At 28.3% G+C, this 22,913-nt stretch overlaps 3 protein-coding genes across 3 annotated transcripts; all 3 read right to left on the reverse strand.

Moving 5' to 3' along the window:
- Positions 1–201: 201 nt before the first annotated feature.
- On the reverse strand, positions 202–7,272 carry LOC145741158 (outer dynein arm-docking complex subunit 2-like). The gene is made up of 20 exons (XM_082558688.1): positions 7,112–7,272; positions 6,616–6,731; positions 6,210–6,367; positions 5,996–6,084; positions 5,645–5,751; positions 5,373–5,479; positions 5,101–5,237; positions 4,851–4,967; positions 4,561–4,696; positions 4,194–4,338; positions 3,478–3,601; positions 3,171–3,344; positions 2,797–3,006; positions 2,392–2,613; positions 2,174–2,284; positions 1,906–2,060; positions 1,513–1,755; positions 879–1,182; positions 565–786; positions 202–449 (listed from the first exon to the last, which is right to left on the reverse strand). The coding sequence occupies exons 1-20, from the start codon at positions 7,220–7,222 to the stop codon at positions 336–338; spliced, it is 3,102 nt and encodes a 1,033-aa protein (XP_082414814.1). The 5' UTR covers positions 7,223–7,272; the 3' UTR covers positions 202–335.
- Positions 7,273–7,759: 487 nt separating this feature from the next.
- LOC145743768 (RIMS-binding protein 2-like) lies at positions 7,760–20,418 on the reverse strand. The gene is made up of 30 exons (XM_082561809.1): positions 20,279–20,418; positions 19,891–20,074; positions 19,532–19,744; positions 18,880–19,016; positions 18,536–18,666; positions 18,283–18,380; positions 17,902–18,027; positions 17,584–17,772; positions 17,165–17,251; positions 16,107–16,334; positions 15,952–16,032; positions 15,533–15,654; positions 15,271–15,418; positions 14,899–15,034; positions 14,582–14,716; positions 13,442–13,669; positions 13,141–13,303; positions 12,629–12,795; positions 12,306–12,436; positions 11,941–12,158; positions 11,600–11,746; positions 11,326–11,435; positions 10,255–11,172; positions 10,103–10,188; positions 9,884–10,012; positions 9,668–9,763; positions 9,443–9,551; positions 9,010–9,218; positions 8,603–8,845; positions 7,760–8,507 (listed from the first exon to the last, which is right to left on the reverse strand). Exons 2-30 carry the CDS (start codon positions 20,029–20,031, stop codon positions 8,427–8,429), a joined length of 5,007 nt encoding a protein of 1,668 aa, XP_082417935.1. The 5' UTR covers positions 20,032–20,074; positions 20,279–20,418; the 3' UTR covers positions 7,760–8,426.
- A 508-nt stretch (positions 20,419–20,926) lies between these two features.
- LOC145743770 (glucosamine-6-phosphate deaminase 1-like) lies at positions 20,927–22,837 on the reverse strand. Its single transcript, XM_082561811.1, has 2 exons — positions 22,145–22,837; positions 20,927–22,037 (listed from the first exon to the last, which is right to left on the reverse strand). The coding sequence occupies exons 1-2, from the start codon at positions 22,736–22,738 to the stop codon at positions 21,804–21,806; spliced, it is 828 nt and encodes a 275-aa protein (XP_082417937.1). The 5' UTR covers positions 22,739–22,837; the 3' UTR covers positions 20,927–21,803.
- Between the last annotated feature and the right edge of the window lie 76 nt (positions 22,838–22,913).

Genomic DNA, 22,913 nt, shown 5'->3' on the forward strand with positions numbered 1-22,913 from the left:
TATTGATAGCGTCTTTATGTACAATTTTTAAAATAAGTATTGCTGGATGATGATTAGTATCTTCTTAAAATGCCGCAAAATGTTCGTCTTTTTTAATACTCCTAATTTGTGGAGCTTACTACATTTATTAGTGGTGGCCTTATGTACAATATTTTAAACAAAAATGTAACCTTTTTTTACACGCCTTTTGCAGAAACGGACTTGAAAAGTGTTATTGTATGTATTTACAGAAAACAATACAATATGAATAACCAATAGATAAAACACAAAAAATGGTGAAACTAAAATCTACTTATTAAAATCTCCAAGCCAAAATTGTTCACAGTAAATTTCATTTAATTATATCGGGCTTTCTCGTTAGCTAAAGCCAATCTTCTAATGTTCCCAATGCAACCAGCGGCAGCCTCTTGAAGAGCATTGTCAGAAGACCCAACCATATTTAAAAGCATCTACAAAAATGTTTCTAATGTCAAACGAGCAAAAAACAAAAAATATCATATGTTTTAATCAATTTCCAGACACTTCTAAAAGATCAATTAATAAAGCATTGTCATGGGAAATTACCTTAACCACGCCATTTTCATGCATTGTGATGCAGTTATCTGGGTCACGTGACAGTTGGTACAGCGCTTGCGCCGTCGAACGATGAACTTGTTTGTCCTTTGACATCAGGTAACCAACCAGAGGAGCGACCGCTCCCTCGCGACCGAACGACACTCGGTTATTCCCCCAAGTACAACAACGAGCAATCGCCTCAGCCAGATGTCGTCTCAATTTATCATTGGTCTGTTAATTAAATAAAAGCAGTAAAATCAATTACGTTACACATAAAAAAAAACGTAACATAAAGAGCTGTGATAATGTTACATATAAGTTACCGTTGTTGCAAGTTTTGCAAGCATAGGTACCACACCGTGATCAGTAATAACCGCCAAATTCTCCTCGTCCTTCGCAATGTTGGCGATGGCAGCACACACGCTAGCAAGCACTTCAATATTGTTTGATTTCAGTAAAGAAACGATCAATTCCAGGCCACCAACAAAAGATCTGACCATCTCGCCAGCATCTCTTGCGTTCTCGATGCAAGGAAAAACTGCCCACGCGGCTGAGGCTTGAACTTCTGGGTTTTGATTTTTTAAAAGTGACCACAGGAGTCGAACCCCGTCAAGGCGATCAATTATGCTAAGTTACAAAAACAAATTGTTGGAAGGCAAAAAAGAGGTTGTTAAATTTGTCGCTTGGACTAGACAAGTTAGGTTTATTACTAAACAACTTAATTTATGGATTTTAGAATTGTATTTATTTACAACAAAAGAGAGAAAGTAGTTGTAAAAAATTATGTTTATTTATAGTAAGAAAATAGGCCTATTAAAACAAACCATTAAATTTTATCACCATTTAAACGAAATTAAAAAAAACTTTTTTACTAAATCTATAGAATGATTGGCTTATACTATTTCTAGTTACCACACAACTTGCACAATTAATGATCTCTATATAAATCTTTCTCACGTCATGTTTTCTGGTTCAGTTGCGCAAGCTCCGACAGCTTTTGTCACGTTCACCAACAAGGCTTGATTTGTTCCAGTAAGAAGGTAAACCAACGATGGAATCCCACCAGCCTTACGAATAACAATTTTGTTAGCTGGTTCTTGTGCACATTCCCCCAACGCTCCAACGACGTTAACTAAAACTTCCTCGGGTTGGTCGCTCAACAAACCTACAAGTTGCTCGATGGCTTTAAGCTCCTGGAATCTATTTAAAATGTTTTAGTCACAAATTTACAGTATATAAAGACTGTGTAAAGACTATATTACGTACATAAAGAAGTAGTGACAAAAGATGTAGTTTAGAAACTAATTGGATGAACCATATATACTTTTTGTTGTCTGTGTGTTGTTTTACCTGCTAACGTTCTCAGGACTGATGGCACACTTCCAAATAGCTCCAGTGGCTGCTGCCAACAATTCCTTGTCATCTGAATGTGGTAACAGCGCCACCAATGGATCCAAACCTCCATATTTTCGAACCAAATTACGAGTTTCTTCATCTTCAGCACACTAAATATACAATATTTTAAATTTCCCAAATGCTATTTAAATCTAGGTCATTAATACCTTTGAATAGAAGTTTAATAATTTTAGCAAATTTTGCCAAACTCATACACACTTACCTTAAAAATAGCTGCAGCACAATGCATTTGAAGTTCACTATTTTCACTGCTCAAGTTTGAAACCAAATCTTCTATCATGCCTTCAGTGCGAATAGCCAATCTATAGCTCATCTTTAAATAAAAAATAAACAAAATTCCAACACTTATATTTAAAAGTTTTGCAGATTTACTCACAGAGTTGGTTGGTTAATTAAAATATCAAAATGCAAAATTCGAACCTCTGATGCACATTCTTGTAAAGTTCCCACGACAGGGATAAGCATTCCTTCATGCTGGGATTTCAGCAACTTAGCTAACATAGGGATGGCACCAGCTTTTCTGATTGCATGTTTGTTTTTAGTTGATTTACTGCAACTCCACAAAGCAAGAGCACCGGATCGAGCAACTTCCACATCCTTGGATGCATCAGCAGTGGTAGATGGGTATTGTAACAGTGCAACCTTTAAAGTAATCACAACACGTAAAAAAAATAATCTTAATAATCAAGATCATTAAACTACTAATTAAGTGCTTTACAAATGTTTTTTAATAATAATTTTAACCTTTAAATTGCATTTAGCCTTTATCCCACCATAAAGATTATGATTTAGAACAAAATGAAATTTAAATTACAAAAAACAAACCAATTTTTTGATTCCACCATGTTGTCTTACAGTTCTTCTTGCTCGTCTAAACTTCGCCACATTAGAAATAGTCTCAGCTGCAAGACATTTAAGCTCCTTGTTGTGAGACTGAAGAATTTTGACCATGGTCTGAAGCCCACCTAGGTCAGCAATTGCTCGGCGTATTTGAACGTTGCGACTTATTTCTTTCAGAATTTTTAATGAACCAATCTGAAATAAAATAATTAGTTATGAAATTAAAAAAAAAATTAAATAAAATTGTAACCTAGTGAGCTAGTAAAAATACAACTTGTATTTGCCTTCTATAAGATGATGAAATAACCTTTAAAAAACCTTTTACACTAACAGTAAAATGTAGATTTAAATTATTTTACCTTGCATTTATTTTCATCAGTGTCAAGTAAATTGATCAAGACTTCCAAGCCACCAACATCACGGATCGCAAGTTGACAAGTTTCCTGAGACAAGTTAAAATCCCTCATCGAACAAAGTGCAATTATTGTTGCTGTCTGGTTCCCTCCTTTCAAATATTTCACCAACTTTTGGATCTGTAATCATCAAATTGTTGACAAAATTTATTTATTACTTACTAAAAATTAATAAAATAACCTTTGCTTAAAAATAGCTTGGTTAACTTAAATTAGAATTTTGCAAAGTATGTTAAGTCACAAAAATTTTTACCTGCCAATATTCTGAAGGAAGATCAGATCCTGCATCCTGTCTTCGATCCTGAATTTCCTCTTCTTCATCACTCTCCTCCGAGCTGTCACTGCTTATGTCATCTTCCTCATTAGCTGGAGTTTTCCTAAATTTTTTCAACAAAGTCAGAATTTTTTTTAACCATATTATAGAAAATATGACTAAGAATTAATTTGTTACTATAAATATACTGTCTATCACAGGCCTGCATCAATGCTCATTTTCTAATAAATTTATGCTTTTTAAACTTTACATTCTATACTAGCTTAACCTGTATTTAAAATGACCTAAACTCCTTTAATTTTACATAACTAAAACACCTAGTAATACTAAACACACCCATTAATATTTGTCATGAACTGAAGATTTTTTGGTAATTCTAAATCATCAGCAGAATCTCCATCAAACATTCTGGCTATTTCTAAAATCAAAACAAACTTTTCTCTAAAAATTTTTCTACTACAAAAAATTAAAAAAACTTTGAATAAATTTATCTACATTGTATCTCTGTGATGTCACACTAACATTTGTTGGTTAATGACATAACAATTCAATTGTTGTTGGTATGTTTTGCTAAAAAGTAACATATACTTGACCCTTAACAAAAACCTACATTTAAGAATAGATTATTAATAAATTAAAAATAAATCAATTTTATTATTAAGCCACTACATGTTACAATTTTAAACATTTTTTACCTATATTGTGATGCTCTTCTATCCATTTTCACAGCAGCTTGCAACTTCTTTTGTTGTTTCTTTTCATTCTTTTTACTTTCTCCAAGACTTCTCCACTTGAGAGATGGTTGCATCACATTTTTCTTTTTGCTTTTACCAGCTTTGCCTATTTGAGAAAATAACACAACTGTTATTTGCCTTAGTAATTTTGATCATTGGCTTGATAACTGAATAAAATCATTCTGATTAGTGTTAAGGTTTGGGACAATAAAAGCTAAAAGGGCAATGTTAATACTTTGGTATATTAAATACTTACATAATTAAACATTGAGCATTACATCAGCACAAATAACATTTTTTTTTTTTTAAGTTAAATAAATATATATACCTGGTTTTTCACGACCTTTGTTTGTTTTCTGATCAGTTGTTGTTATTTCTTCAGCCTCATTATTAAGTAGTTGTTCAGATAACACAACTGCCTCATTTTCTAACTCAGTTGGTGCGTGGTCATGGATCAAAAACTCCTTAATATTTAAAAAATTAAAAAGACATTTTAAATTTGTTGCTGAATAATTTTAAATGGACTATAAAAATAATAAAAATATAACAAAACAAGTTCTATGAAAAAAAAAAACAACAAATTTAAAAAAAAACTAATTAGGGAATTTGTTACATTACCTTTTTAAAAATATTTTCAGCAAACTTGCTTGATTTCTCCCTTAGCAAGGAGGCAAGATCTTTATAAACCTCACTCTTTTTCTCAAACCTTACTTGTTGGGTTTCTTCCTCAAAACCCTGTTCAAAAAAATTATAAATTTTTTAAATTTATTGCTTTAATTTAAAAAAAATAAAAGACCTAGTATTAAATTTTATATATTTCCAAATCACTAACAAAACTATACATTCAATGTATTAGAATTAAACTTACTCCATTAACGAAACATCCATAAGTGCTTGCTGTCACACAAAATTTGTCTCCATCGTGTGGTTTCACAAGAATATAACAAATATCACCGTGTACTTGTCTCCATGGAACTGCTCTACACATGTTCGACAAAACATGTTCTAAAAAAGATTTCATAAGAAAAATAAAAAGTTCATTTAAGAAACCTAACAACTAAAAATAATTAGTGATGTAAGTTATGTTGATCTTATAATGTTTTAACTAATTTATCGAACTAAGTTTAAGCTTTAACTTACTTGAAGTAAACTCAATATCCTGCAGAGGAGTGTTTGGATCTTCACCAGCAAAAGATTTTAGAAGTTCAACTTCGGCATTTATAGTAGAAGGACTCAGCCTTACATGCCTAAAAGAAAAACAAAAAAAAAGCTTTTACTAAACAACAAAATTAAATACGACCATTTAAACCAAACCATATACAACAATATCAAAATATACATTTTTTTAAAAATTTATAATTAAAAAATTGCTAGTAATAAATGTTCTTAATACCATGTATTTTTTTACTTACTTGGATATTTCTTCCATAGAAGTGTTCAACAACTTCATGTCAAATTGCTGAATAAGCAACAAAAGACGAAGTTGAAGTGAAGTGTCATTCTCAGCATCAACTTTACTCTGTTAAGTATTAAGTTACATAATAATTCAAGAATATCTTATATATATAAGTTTAAAGGGTAAATTTTCAAATTGATATTACAAAGAAATAGTAGATAGACAAGTTATCTTGATTAGTATACATCATAAAAATTGTTTTATATAGCTTCATTACGAATTAGGAAGGAAATAAAATTTATTGGTAATACTATTTTATATTTAAAATACAAAGCAAAGATAAATTTCTTAAATTTAAACAAAATACCTTTTCAATCATGCGAATAACTGTTGTATCTTCAGAATCAACTGTGGCAAAAGCTGGCCCCAAAATTTTAATCAATGGATCTCGATTTTCTATAATAAATTAAAATGATAGGACTGTAAACATATCTTTAATTAAAACATAATTGTTTTACACTAAATATTTTAATTTATTGTATTAAATTTTATTAAAATATTGTTAAAAGTGATGTACCGACCTTCCAAACAAAATCTTGCTTCAACAACATTTTTTTCTTTTGCAATTTTCAAAACACTTGCAGCTTGATCAAAGTTTCTGATCTTAATTTTTCCATTTCCAAACTCTAAGAAAGGTTCACCAGCTTCATTTTTATCAGTTGAAGTAACTTGATTATCACTGAAATAAAATTAGCCCTTTGAATATTTTTTTATAAAATTTTGGTTCAAACAAGATTTTTAAAGTGTTATAGCTCCACTTTTTTATAACAAAATACTGTTATATTTGTTAAACACATTAAAGGTTATTTAAAAATATTTTACAAACCTAAATGTTCATAAATAAGATCTTATATGGTACATCACTTACAAAATAATTAAAGTTTTAGTTTATTAAAGAGCTTAAAAACGAAACATAAACAAACTTACGCAACATTATAACCAGCTCCGAAAGATTGAATATTTAAAGAAGTTTCCCAAGTTAAAGCTTCTTTAAATTCTAATTTTCCCTCAGCAGGATGCTTTTGACTAAAACTCTCAACAAACTAAAACAAAATAATTTCTTTAAATTTTAAAATACCTAAAATAAAGAAAATTGCTGTTTACTTTTTTTGATTTTTTCTAATTAAATGCCACTGGGTTGGATGACAACGTCATAACATACCAAAAATCTTTATGTAACATTATTACTTATGGTATGTTTTCAATCATTAAATTAATTTTGTCATTTACTCCTGTCGAATTATTGTAATATTTATTGTATATATTATTTTTCACTGTCATTTATGTGCAAAATAAAAAAATTAAAAAAAATAAGGTCTAAAAATAGAATGGCAGGGCAAATAATAAGAATCATTTGTAACATAAAACTAAATTATCGACAGTGACAAACAAATACATTAAAAACGTAAAAAACATTTGTAACCTGAATAATTTCATTTAACAGTTTCTCGTTAATTGGAGAAAACTCAAGTCTTCCTTTTCCACTTTCTGACACAGAAGTCCACTGTGCTGCCCTTGATAATGCCGATCCCATTACTTTACCAAAATACAGCAGTTTTTAAACAAAAATTGATAAAATCTATTATAGAAACTAAAATTGATAAAACCCATTATAAAAACGATAAAACTTCGATTTATTTTAAAATTTTTGTTAATATTTAATTAATTTATATAAGCTGGAATTCCTAGAAACATCCTCATATTCATTTAAATGTTTTTGTTCTTACACTACCAGTCTGGCTTCGCATACGAATTCGCCATGGTTACAAAATCGACTCTATAATAAAACGTTTCTAGTTTATCCTCAACAAAATAAACTTTATTTTTTAACAGTTATTAAAAAAATCACAGCAATTTTAACTAACTAACTGTTTTGCTTATTACGCGTTTATTAGTTTTAACTTTTTAAGTTTACAAAAAAATAACCTTAACCAACGTCTAATTTAAATTACAAGAAAGTTTAACCGTTTTTTTCCAGAATAAAAAGTAAACAGTTTTATTTTGATTTAATAAACTACAAAATAAACTTATTTGAATAAATTTCTTTAAAAAGTTTAGTTTTTCAGTGCACCAAGCAACAACAAAAACACTTAAATGGCACATTATTCAAATTTTATCTTATAAAAAACTAATACCTAAACAAATGTTATTATTTAAAGAAAAAATTTACATATACACATATATATCACACTCTAAAAATATTAATGTCATGGTGAATGAGTTTTACAATATATATAATTCTCTGTGAGGCAAGAACCAGCAAAATGTATCGACAAAAGAAGACATATCGTTGCAAATAAAATATGAAGTGTATATTCTTAAATTTAAGGTAGAAAAAAGGAAAATAGCTAGGAAAAAATATTTTTATCGGTATATTTTAACTTGAATTTTATCCACAAATTATCGACAAAGAAATTGCATACTTCATGATTATGGAATGTGAGTAAAACTGTGCGATGAAGAAAACAATTAGGTCCAGTCAGAAACAGATAACAAAAAAAATATAAAAAAAAAACAATGGAAGCCACCAAGATTATGTGTAAGAAAAAAATTCATAGGCACACTATAAAAATAAATACAATTTTAGCAACTGAATTACCCAAAAGAACACAGGAACACAGTATAAAGTTTATGTATTAGGAACACTGCTTATTAATATATATATGTAATAACAAAAATGTGTACTTTGAGCTAAATTATTTGTGTATAACTACTTTAAAAAAAATAAACGTACAAAACTATTTTTTTCCCTTTGTATCATTTCCACCAATTTTTCTTAAAAGTTTTTTTCCTTTCGAAAAAATTCCCTTTTTCTTTGCCTAAAATGTCAAAAATGGATAAATAAAATATCTACAACAGTTTAACAAACTTAAAAAAAGTAACACATAAAAATAATAAAAAAAAGTTTGAATACCTCGGAATGTTTATGGACATGTAAACTAACGTTGTTGTTCATCGTAAGATCATCACTTTTATTGTAAGACTTATTAGAGTTTGAAGTAAACGAATGATCTGGGTCTGAACTTGTCATAATTGATTGGTCAGTCATTGTTGTGGCTGACACCAATGTGGCTTTCTTCACAACTGCGCTACTATCCTTGCTCAGTTCTTCAAGAAAATTGGAAGGGACTAACCCAAAATGACCATCTTTTTCACCCTAGTACAAAAGGTAAATTTTAAAAAATATTCGAAATAAAACAACATAGGCATAGTTTGTTTATCATTATTTTAACATTATACTTTATTAATACAATACTGTATGACATTTAAGTAAAAAATTCAAAAAAAAAAAATTCCTACAAAAATCTACAAACGATTAACCTTATAGAAGCCATCTTCGTCCATGCTTCCATAAACATTTATCTTCTCTCCTCTTTTAAAAGACAACTCTGCCTCTGCATCAAGGTTTGGAGAAGACTCCTTTGGATCATAATCAAAAAGGGCAACATAAACACTCGGAAACAAACATTCTGTTTTATTTCCATCAATTTCTTCCGATGGTAGCAAAGGAGAAACATGTGGAGATACTTCTAAACATAAAAATAATTTTAAGATAATTATAGAAAACAAAATGCTGCAATTGATAAAAAAGTTAAAAACGTTATTATTGGATAATTTTAATTGTAATTTTGTGAATAAAATATAATATAATTTTAAAATAATCTCACAATATATCAAACAATTTAATTTCTTTACACATTATATCCATATTACATTACAAAAAATTTACATAAGCGATTGAATTTAAACTTACCAGGTATAAATGGTGAATGGACTTGACTTGTAAGTTGACTGAAATCAGGAGAACCAGATGGTAATCTACCATGCTCAAACAATTGTTCCAACATTTCATTATCCGCAACCTTTAAAAAATATTAAAAACTTGTGTTAAGTTCATGCAACAATTCCAATCAAAAAAGTTTGCCAAATTTGTTTAGTGGATTTCATATAAATATAAATTCAAAACAATTCTTTTTACCTGTATTTCAAGAACCATGTTACAAGGTATATAACCTTTATTTCCATTTTGTACCTCACCCAGATAAAATCCGTCCTGGTCTTTGTCACCGTATACCTTTTAATTTAACAAAATTATTAATTTCAATCAATATATCGCACAAGTTAACAAACAAAGTTGATCAGTAATATATTAATATGAATTTTGACAACCATGACCTAATCGCTTTTAAATTACCTTTATAAGCTGACCCTCATTAAAAGAAAGTTCATCTTGTAAACACTCGGTATTGGGGGACATTATATAAGGATTGTAATCATACAAAGCAACAAATAATGATATTCTGCAATCATCAGGTACCTCCAGCTAAAGACAATAACAAACATACATCAAAGGCTAAAAACTCCAAAGATATAAACAAAAAAACAAGTTTCAAATATGAATTAAGATACGTACCTCTGATATAGAATCGACTCCACTTTGGCTGCTAATAGTTTGCCGACGTGAATTTTGTACACTCACAGGTTGAATGTAATGTTTACCTGAAACATGGATATGTTACTAAAAAAATGGCAATTAAACGGTAATTGACTAATTTAAAACCCTACCTGAATCGTTGCAGTCATCACTATGACTTGAACAGGATTTTTTCTTAGAAACCTTTGAACCATTGCCGGAAAAGCGACCATCTCTACTTTTCACCATTAAACCATGTCTGTTGTGTGGTCTCTGCTGGTCTTTACAGATGGAAGAACCAGATGTTGAAATACTTGTGTGACTTTCCAGTGACTCTTCGTCGGTTAAAATCCGATCGTGGTTTACAATCACAGAATTTTTGTAATTTGGGCTCATTGTTTTGGCCTTCATGATCACTTTGTTTTTGTCCCCATCAAAATAAGTAACAAAATTATCAACAGATTTACTTAAGACTTCGCTTTGTCCATTGCTAGGTAGTTCTATGTTGTTGTCAAGTAGTGGATGGGCACGCCTTACCGTGACTGGTGTGTTGTTTAACGATTTATGAAACCTGTTGTGACGATTAACATGCATGTTGTCTTCCTCGCTGCTAGTTTCATGTGTTATTTCTATAGCTGGAATTGGACTTAGGCAAATTGTGTCTTGTTTAATACTTCCATACCCAGTGGCATGCAATTTGTCCTGACTGCCTTTGGGGTGCAACCTTGAGTGTTTAAGGGGGTTTTTACTGGAAAAGTAATCTCGAAGTAACTTAACAATGATCGACTTGTGTATGTAGCACGAATTCGAATATTCTGACAGGTTGCCTTCGACTGAGACGGTTTGTAATGAGATTTTAAGATAAGACAAGTAATGCAGGAAAACAGATTCATTTTTAATGTGGTGTTGGTAATCAACTGAGTTGTTGCCTTTGACTAGTTTGCTGATATGTTTTGAAATGGTATCTAGTGAGATTTGATATTGATTTGAGGTACAGGGTTCGACTACTGATAGTTGATATTTGTTCAAATTAACTTGGTATCCCATAACTGATAAACCATTTGATGTTCCTAAAAAATATAATCTTTCGAAAATAAATTTTAACCCAGATATTGTAATGAAATAAAAACTACATGCTATTATGATTTAATAATCTTAAAAAAAAGATTTGGTTAATGTTCAGGAAAAATTTATTTTTATAAAAACCTAAACAACGAATTTACCTTTTTCTGTAATAGTTACAGGTAACCAGGTAACAAGAATTGAATCTGAATTTTTTACAATTTTGACATCAACAGGAGATTCTGGAAGATTATGTTGTAGCGTTTCAAACCTTAAAGAAGTAAAAAATATTAAAAAAAACAGTTTATGAAATAAACAATTGTAAATAAAAGAAAAATACAAAAAAATAAACAATTGTAAGTAGTTTATTCTAGAATGTAAGAAATAAAATTTCCAACTTTAAATACAAATAAAAAATATTATGTTTTAAAATACCTCAGTACTTGAGATAAGACTTCAGTGTCAAGCATTTGATTTTTTGACTTGACAACAACTTCATAACAACAACCTTGTTTAAGGTTCGAGATTGAGTATTCATACATGGGTGATGTAACTATTATTTGCCTCTGATATTGTGGCAATCTACAACATAAACAATAATGCATCTAACATTATAATTGATAATTGACAGAATAATTAAAATACATCTTAATATGCTATAATCGAACAACAAGATATTCATTTTTAAGCAATTAGTTCATAATATTATTTTTTTACAGAACACACTATTTTGCTTTAAATAACACTTTAAATAAAATTTCGTGGGTGCTACTTACACTCTAGAATGTATATATTCCTCGGTCACTTCACCAACACAGATACTGTGAGTGTAATTACTGTTGACAGGATCCCATGTTAGGGTGGCATGATTAGATCCAACAAAACTAACACCGATGTTACTGATACAAGCATCATTATTTCCATATGTTATAACACAGTGGTTTACGTCAGATCTTCCATGCTCAGTTACAGCACAAACACTTATTCTGTAACACTAATAAATAAAAAAATAATTTAAAAAAAAAAACTTAAAGAATGGAGTAATTTTAATAAATCTATGCTATAGAGCAATTTAACATTTTCTTAGAGTATTTTTTCCATGTAAGATTTTGTGTAAATTTTAGTTAAACGAAATGTTAACCTTGTCTTGGTAAATGTTTTCCACAACAGCTTTACTTTTACTTCCGTTAACGACAGTGGCAAGATATTGGTCAACAACAACATGATATTCTTCAACAAAATCATTTTCACCTAATTGTGGAGCAACCCAACCTGTGAGGAAATTATTTTCAACTTTTTTACATTGTAAAAATAATTACAACTAAAGTACCAACAACATTTTGGACCTATATTAGAGCTAATCACCAATAGTTCATTTAAATCAAGAAAATGCACCCAAAAGTTAAAAAATAAGTAAGAACCTAATAGTTCACATATCAGTTTGGTATTTGTAAATTCACAAACCTATAATTAAACTGTGAGAAAGCTTCTTCTCAACTCTTAATTTTCTTGGATGGGGTAAAATATTGGGTAGAGATGGATTAGATTGAACTATGTTGTGGTCCAACCTTTCACTGTTTAAACTACTTGAACCTCCCAAACTAAAACTTACATCAGATCCGACAGACCTACTTTATTACAAATAATTTAAAAAAAGTTAAATTATGATATTGGTAACATACTGAATTGTATATTAGACGTTTACAGTACTCGAAAATATTAAAAAAAAAAATATTAAAAGTGTTTTTTCTTTTTATAAATTAAACAAAAAATTTAGTTACATTATCTTTCTATTTTTATGTAATGATCAACCATTGATTAAAGCTATAAAATTAAAGAGATTTTAATTTAAAAGAAATAAAATATCAATAAAACAATTGAATAATCAATGTTTTAATTCCTATAGAAAATAAGTATATGATGATAAATCTTAAAAAGTTACACTATCTAAAATAAATTATTCAGAAAAAACTTACCTAAATTTTTCACTCATTTCTCTGTTGAGTGAACTTTCATCCAAACCCCTACTTCCAAACCGTTTATTTAACTTTTGAAGATTCAAGGTATCAAGTTTTAAGATGTTGACTGGTTCTAGAAAGTTAGAAGGTACAAGGCCTTGTCTACCATTTAATAATTCGCCTAAAAATTTATAAAAGTGTAAATATATTAAAATAAACATTTTATAACTGCGCATATCTTTTATTTGAATAATAAATTTCATCACTTAAAAAAATAAAACACTTGAAAAAAATAGAAATTATTTCTTAATCTACATACCCTGATAAAAATCGTCTTTCTCAATATTTTCATGAACATACACAAAATCACCCGCTACCAGGGGTAATTCGGCTTCTGGGTCTTCATTAGGGCTCTGATAAGGATTGTAACTGTATTTGGCAACATAAACTCGGTCTGATAAATTAGAGTCATGATCTTGCCTCAAATTATCAAGTGATAAAATCTCTTCCTCAAATTCTTCAGCTTCTGTATCATCTGCTCCCATTACTAAAATAATTTAATAAAAATAAAAGCAAAAACTCAAATAATATATCTAAAATCTACAATAATTTTTAAGGTAAGATACTTTAAAAAATAAAAAATATGTTTATATTTTTAGAACTCTATTGTATATTCTAGAAAAATAGTTGTCTTTTTACCTTTAACAGTATTTCCCTACTGAACTCAACATTTTAATTTTTATCTAAATAAGCTTACTGCATAAAACCATGCATATAGACTAGCACTAATTTTTCTCATTTTCCCATTGGGATAAAACAATATTGATTAAAAAAAGACAGTCTAGCTCCAATACACGATACTTTACTCAAAAAATGAGTAACATAAACATTTGAAAGGGAAGAAGGAAGGTAATGGCCTTGTTTTTATTACTTGAAAAGAGAATAAAAACAGTATATAACTGCCAGATGGGAATTGCATTTAAATTATTTATCAGCTATCATTTATGCCAATTTTTAAATCAAAACAAACTGTGCAACATTTAATTAACCAAATACCAAGGTTAAATGGGTTATATTAAGGTAAACATTTGTATAACTTCTGACCTTAGAATTTTAATTTATTAAAAAATTAAGATATATTGTTAATATGCATTCTTAACAAAAGCCTATTATTTCAAAAGTAGATTATATATTAGCAATCCATTAAGCTTAATAGGTTTGATATTTATTAATTATTTAAAACTAGTGACTCAGATCCCAGGTGTATTTTAATGTATACTTAAAGGGAGTATCCCATTTAGACATGGAATTTGTTAAATACACAAATTTGTTGAACAATTGATGCTTAAAAATCTTAACACCTAAATTAGCTCATTATGCAAAAAAATTGTTTTTTAGTTGTTAAAAATGCATATTATTTTTTAGTTATTAACAAATATTTTCTGAATGTAAAACATACCAATGTTATGCTCTTCAGATACTGAAGAACGTTTTTTTGAGTTTGAAGTATTACTACATGAAGATAGTTTAAGGCTTGGTACTTTGTTTGTAAATTTGTTGGTACTATTTGTGTTCTGACTGCTTAAGGGTGGAACTGTGAAATAAACAAATAATTTTATTAACAATATTTTTAAAATTTGGAAATTAAAAATAATGGAAAACAAAATTTATTTAACAAATCAGCATAAAATTACTAAGAAATCAAAGTGTCTTTTTAATTACAAAAAACTTTTATTATGTTTTTTTTTTAATTTAAAGTTAAAAAATTGAATTAACCTGGTTTATCTTCAAACTTAAAACTTTCAGGGTTTTGTTTCTTTGACCATTCCACCAAAGTATTAAATTGTTGTTTTAAGTTAATGTTGTTTTGATCTTGCTCCTGACGATGTTTTTCCAGTTGACTGACTTTGCTCTAAAAAAATAAACAAACATTTAAACAAATCTAAATATTATGAATTAATAATAAATTTATAATTTAATTTAAAAAATTTTACTACGAAAATAATGTAGTTCGTTGTATGCAGGTAAACAACTATGACATATATGTAGGTAAACAACTATGAATGTTGTGACCATATTACAACACCTAAATAATATTAGTTTAAAGTTAGCCAAGTAAAAAATTTTGTTTAAAAAAAAATTTAAAACCTGAAGTTCTTGTAGAGCTTGTTTATATTCGCTAACCACCTCATTATGTGAATTTATTATTTTTTTGACTTCACTGTTATGTTCGTTTGTTATTCTGTTGTGTTTGCTTTCAAGGGTTTGATACATTTCTTCTTTTTCTTTAAGTTGTCTGTATAAAAATATGAGTTTAAATAAAAAAAAATGCTAAAACATTTTAAACAAAAAAAACAGTAATTATTTTTATATTTAGAAATACAAACTAAATAAAAATCTGAAAACAAACTGTGTTAAAAAGCCAAGTTGGTTCGATTTATTTGCGTGTTCAAGACACTCTTGCACAGCTTTGTCTCGTTCTTTTAATCCCACAGCAAGTTGCTCATGGACTGTAGTGTATTCTTCTTGCAACTACAACAAAAATATTGTCAATACCTAAACAGTTTTTTTTTTAATACTGCTTAAATTATTTTTAATATTTCTATAAATATAAAAGAACACTAAAAAGACAAAGCAAAAAAGCCCAAAATATAAAAACCAATTGAATGTCAGAAATAAGAGGAAAGAACTAAGGAAAAAAATTGCAATATTTTTAGTAAGTGGCAGAAATTGTAAAAAAGATGGAATATTTTGAATAAAATTGCAATGTTTTTTTAACAGGAAAGGACGACCTATTATTATACCAAATTTTGGAAAAATAATAACAACCTGTGCATAATCTTGTTTTAATTCTGATAAACGTAGACTGGCATCACTTGATTCAATTTTCGATTCTTGTAACTGAAATTCCTAATATTTAAATAAAAATATTAAAAAATTTACAATTTTGCATGAAGCTAATGTCAAAAACACTTTTAACTTACTAAGTTTAGAACTTGGCTTTTTCTGGTGTTTAATTCACGAGTGAGTTCTTTTTTTGACTCTTCGAGATCCTTTAGTTGCTCTTCAAAATTAAGTTTTTCACTTGAGTTTGACTCAAAGTCTTGGAGTTTATCCTCGAGGGTTGTAATTTGTCGACGAAGATTTCGATTTGATTCTTCCAAGATCTTTTGTCGAGCTGTTACAGGTGTTGACAAAGATCGAATAACAACCTAAAAAAAAATTAACAAAATTTGTAAAACAAATAATATTCTATACCAATCAAATGCGGTTTTATTGTTTTATTATCATAAGTGGGTCAATTGCTCTATTGAGAAAGATTTGTGCAAACACAAGTTTAAAGTATTTACAAAACACTTAAAACTATAGTTATAAAAATATTTTAAATACAATTTAAAAACTATGCAAATTTTAATACAAATATGTAATTCGAAGCTATGCACCAATATTTCCATTTTTACCTTTTAAAGACTATTTTAAACTTGTCTTAAAAACGTTCCGATTACTTAAAATTGTTCTGTGTTAAGTTAAGTCTCACACCTTGCCCTGCCCCTGATACCTAAAGCATAGATTTCCTGAATATTCCTAATATAATTGAACAGACCTTAAAATTCTCATTAATTATTTAAAGTGTATTCTGTATTTCAAGTGCTATTTTTTTTACCGATAATGAAAACAGAAATCTGAGCATAAATTTCTGTGTAAAACAGCTGCCTGTCTTGCTTGAATTTTTTATTCAGAAAAATGTAATTTATTGATTTTTCTCAACCTTTTTTTTTATAATACGCTTATTAGCAAATGTCACAGAATTTAGGAAAATATAACAATAATATACTAATATAAAAATCAATTTTTTATTATTTTATTTAAAAAAGATAATATTTTTTCTCCTAACATTTAAACTATTTTGTTCAAAATCAATATGACCTAACTAACAGCATATTAAAATGTCTAAAAAAAGATTTATAAAATAAAAACAGGCATATTTTTATTTTTAAAAAAAATTTAAAAACTCAAGTTAATTAAGTTATTAAAAAAATACCTTTGAACTTGAGGCAGCAGCAAGTTTTTGAAAATGTAGAATTTCTTTTAAATTTTGTTGTTGGTTTTTAGATTTGCTTTCGTCATCCTAAAAAAATAAGATTTTATTAAATATTTACCCACAAACATTTGTGTTTTGTTGTTCCGTTGAAGGTTTTGTGACTAAAAGGCATTTAATTTATAAGTTTTCTCATGTGGTTAATCTTGATATTATTGTTGTTTTAAATACACGAAGTTGTATTGCGGTAAAAACGTTTGTTCTTATGTTGTAGAACAAATAAAAAACTTTTACTTAAGATTACAGAAACTCAGCAAACAAATTTATAAAAATTAAACCAAAAATTTGTTAAAATTAAACCAAAAAAGAAGAGCAAAATGGAATTTGATAATATATTTTTCATTTTTTAACTCAATACAAACCTGCATTAAATTTTCCATTGAGGCTTGTTTTAAACATTTCTTGAGGTCTTCTAACTGTTCATTTGAAACCAAACTGTCCTTACTTGCTACAGCTTGGGCGTATTCACTGTCACACTTTGCCTTGTAGCGTTGGTGGGACTTTCTTTGCTGCTGCAACTCTCGATTTATCGTCAATATTTCCTGAGATTTCTAAATAAAAATTTTTTTAGATTAAGTTGCGACCCTAAAAAAAATTTAAAAAAAAACATAATAAAAAAAAAAGAATAACAAATAAAATATACAAATTGGGTGTGCTTTTTAAGTTGAAAAATAATAAACCTTTGAAGAGAGTTCCTGCAATGATTTTGCTTTTTCTTCCAGACTTCGAGCAATATTAGCAAGCTCTGAGTTTTTTCGTTTAAGATTTGCAATTTTTTCTCCAGCTCTTGCTCTTATTTTCGATTTCTAACAATAAAAAAGATTTAAAATAACTGGTCTGTTTTATTTTGATAACATCAACTTAAAATGTTTTACAAAAACTTACCCTTCTTGATATAATTCAAGTTCCAATATTGCATTAAAATAAAATGGAAAAAATAAGCAACAAGCCACATAACTTCTAATAAACTTAATTTCTTGTCAGTTTTCAAAATATATGTATTTTAAAATAACAACTAAATTTTTAAAAAAAATATATGAAATATATGAAAAGTTTCTTACCGTTTTTACATTTTCTTCCGCTAATAGCTGACATCTTTCTTCAGCTTCTTTTAATTTAGATTCTAACTTCTTTAACCCCAATTCCTTTACAGAATCACCTATAATAACAATAATTTTTTAATATGCAAATTCATGTTAGTTAAGAAAGGTACATTAATTTAAAATATACTTTATGTTACTTTACTGATATAAAAAAAAAACTTATTATAAGAGAATTCATATTAAAAAAAATATACTATGTATTTATATTTACTTTCTTGTTTTTGTATTCTCTCATATATACGACCCTTTTTTATTAGACGTGGTGAGTTAGAAGTACTTGACATTTGTAAATATTTCATTGGAATTGAATGCTCAGTTCCATCTGTGTTTGAACTTAATGAACTGCAATGCAAAAAAAATAAGATTATAATTTAAAGACAAAACAAACATACTTTTGCATGCAAAACAAAAAATACTTGTACAAACCATGACCAAAAGCATAAAAATTAAAAATAAAATCAACCTAACTTTATTAATTTTAAAAGCATACAATTGATTACTAATTTTTTTTTAATTGGTATACAATAAAAAACACATTTCAAAATTTAGATTTACTTTTCAGAAGCATCAGTTGACGAAAATTCTCCTTTGGTAAGTCTTGAAACTCTTCTTTTACTTGAAGAAGGCATTGTTGTTCTACTTCGACTCTTTTTCATCGACACACCACTACCAGATCGTTTGAAACCATTTTGCTACATTTTAAAAAAATTTTTTAAATTGTTAGCCAAACTTAAAATACTTTAAATAACACTTTCCAGTTGTAAAATATAAAAAAAATTTATAAGAGTATTGTGAGATACGTGTACACTGTTAAGAAGTTGTACTATGTTTATTGTCACACTCTACAATAAATAGTTTAAGTAAAAGACTATTGTTTGTCTCTATAAAAACTAAACAAAGTTGTTTATCCATTTTCATTTAACAATAAATCATTCGTGATGTGATCCCTTTCATTTCAGTCACTATACCATTGTTTAACTTAACAAATAGTAAAGTTTTTAAAAAAATTAAATTGTCTTATGCCGTAAAAAAGTTTAATGCAAAAACAATGACTTTAGTTTTTTTCAAAAAAACATGCACATTATAAACATAAAAAAGTTACTAATATAATTTAAGAAAAAAAAACATTTTTTAAAAAAAAAGTTACCAATACATATAAATTAAGAAAAAAAAAACATTTTATAAAAAAAAAGATAAATAATTATACCATCATGTTTAAGCTGGAATGTGGGGCAGATTTTCTTCTTTTTGGGTTAAAATCTAATTCCTTTTCAAGTAAAACATCTCCAGAATTATGCCACGAACGACTACTATCCCCCGAAATTAAATGTGGATTACTTTCCTTGATAGTTGGAATAATTGGTTGTGTTACATGCGATAAACTCAAGATGTTTGGCTTTTCTAATGAAATATCAGTTTCCTAAAATAGCAAACAATAACCTCAAAAAAAAATTTATATATTTTTTGTAACATTAAAATCACACAAAAATTTAACTTTTTACTTATATATAAGTGCATTCAACCTAAAAGCTATTTTTTTTCAAGAAATAAAACTTTAAAAGTTACTTTATCTGGACCCATCATTTTTTCCATATCTTCAAGTCCGAGTTCAGCCTTAAGTTGAGCAATATGAACCTTCATGTCCTCACTCATTTGCTGTAAACTTTCCACCTTCTTTTCATCCCTGTCAGGCAAACGCCTTTCCATTTCAAATACTCAATTTGACACGACCTACTTGGTCTCTTGGCTTCTGTTAATGAAGTAAACTATTTGGTAAAACATAATTTGTTAATCAGATAGTACAACACACCATCACATGATATATTAACATTTTAATTTTTAATCTGTCACATGCGAACACTTAATAATTTAATAACAATATGTTTATTAATAATCAAAAAAGTTTAAAATATTACGCTAAGCCGGTAATTAATAAAACATTTTAAAGGATTACCAGGCTTATTAGATTATGATCAAGGTCGGAATTGGCAAAAATATATAGCTATGCTGTCATGACTTACTATGCAATTCAATAAGCTATGATATTTATTCATTTTATACATAAAAATGCTAGTTCGGACGTAATTACGAAACAGTAGCAGTAACACATGAAGCAAATAAAAACATCAACAGTTTAAATTTTCCAATGAACCGTAAACAACACAACAAATGTGACTTGTTTGTGACACTGATCATCAGTTTTATCACAACTTTAATCTAAAATCCCAAAAATGTAATAATTAAGAGGAATCGTAATTTTTAAATCATGTATTTTTTTAATAACTATTTTTTATACAAAAATTTAAACAGCATTTTAGCAGCAAGAAGAAGCGCTGACCAGTTATATTTTTTACATGTTTCATATTTATAGCTTCCGTAAACGTGAATATTTTTAACAAAGTGTCTTTCAGATCCGTAAGCTATTTATATGAATCAAAAAAAAAAATGACATATTTTTTAAGCTATTCCTAACAATTTCATTTCTAAATTTTTGCTATTTAATGTTTCGACTGATATTATTTCCGAAAATCAATATTAAAGACAAACATTTTTTTGTTCCATTTATTGTATAACTCTAAATATAAATTAATGATTTTAAGAATTTCAAATTTTTTTAGGTAAACTACAAGTAGCATAATAATATATATGCAATTTGGAAAAAAAATGAATAAAGCTTTTATAAACACTTATTAAAAACAGTTCAAAAATAAATTGTTACTGTACAACAGTAACTTAAGTTGCCAATATGAAACATTTAGAAAGCTACTCCCCAAATTAAAAAAAAATTGTAACTACATACAATAGAAATATTAGTTAAGTTCGGTACAAAGGAATAGTTTATATTTTTTTGTAATTATTTAAGTGCAAGCAAAAACAAATACACAATTAAACAGTGTAGAGACATGATTGGTATTGTCTTAAGTTTATTTCAGAACTTTTATGAATGTATGAATATGACAATTAATAATGTATATCAAAATATTAACAAATTGGCAGTCAATGGTAACAGTATTGATCTGATGATCGCCATGTCAAACTTTTGTTAATTAAATTGGTTTTAAGTCTTAAGGCACTTTTATTTTTACTATGTAATGAAATGATTCCCCATATTAGTTAAAAACTGTGGGCAAAAAAATCAATAAACCGATAATCTTATTCACAATGGAATTGGTTAGACATTATAATAGTAGTCCAACATTAAACAAGGATTGAAATGACAGCAACATAGACTTTAAGGCCTATTTAACCTAAACATAATGAATTTTATATGCAATAGTGTTCTACTTTAACAGAGCTTTCCAATTGCAAATTAAAATTGTGTTATAGTATCACTGTAATAAATTCATTATAATGTACCTACTATACTGTACATAAATTATTATATTATAAAAAATTGACAAAGGCTTGTCATATCTAAGGGAAGGGAACAATAACTATGTCATATTAAAGCCGACTTTTATTTTCCTAGTTTGTACAAATTATTTATCTGGTTCTACTACTCTCTCTTCAACAGACTTGTTGTGTAGCTCCATTAACTCCTTAAAATATTTGACCGTTTTTACTTTCAGTTCAAGAGTAGCATCCTCGTCACATATAAAAATAGTTTTCGGATGTTGTTGAAAGGCAGAAACTGTCCACATGTGACTAACCCCTCCCTCTATTGCCTTGTGTAATGCATAAGCCTTGTGTGCTCCAGTGATTAAAATCATAACCTAAAGAATCAAAAATGAAACAAAATTAGAGAATTATTTGTTTAAAAAAACAAAAGAAAAAATTATAAATAAGGTTATTCTAATTTGATAAATAAAACTTTCTTTACCTCATTGGCATCCATAACAGTTCCAACACCAACAGTTAAAGCTTGGTGGGGTACTTTGGACAGGTCACCATCAAAAAATCGTGCATTTGCTAAAATAGTGTCCTGAGCCAACGACTTAACTCTGGTCCGAGACACAAGACTAGAACCAGGCTCGTTGAATGCAATATGACCATCTGGTCCAATGCCACCAACAAACAAATGTATTCCACCAGCATCTGTAATTTTCTGCTCAAACAAATTACATTCAGCAACAAGGTCCTCTGCATTACCATCAAGGATATTTACATTGGTTGGAGCAATATCAATGTGTTTAAACAAGTGATCCCACATGAATGAGTGATAACTTTCTGGGTGATCTCGTGGTATATTGACATACTCATCCATGTTAAAAGTCTTTACGTATTTAAACGACAGAGCCCCGGATTTGTAAAATTCAACTAGTTTTTTGTACACACCCATTGGAGTGCTTCCAGTAGGTAAACCAAGCACAAAGTATCGATCAGCCGATGGTTCAAACTCCAAGATCTTGTTGCGAATATACTTAGCAGCCCAAATACTTACCTTATCATAATCATCCAATATAACCAATCTCATTTTTAAGAGTGTTTGTTATAACAGCAATAATCTAAATTTTAAAAAAAGAAAGTTTTTAAGATAAGTTTTCTACATTGAAATATTAACCAAAAATGTGAAAATTAATTGCACAAATAGAACAATGAATAAAATGTGTACATGATTTTTACATAAAAAGTACAGTACTCTAATCTTT

The sequence above is a fragment of the Corella eumyota genome, chromosome 2 (genome assembly GCF_963082875.1).
Source record: "Corella eumyota chromosome 2, kaCorEumy4.1, whole genome shotgun sequence".
Lineage (NCBI taxonomy): Eukaryota > Metazoa > Chordata > Ascidiacea > Phlebobranchia > Corellidae > Corella > Corella eumyota.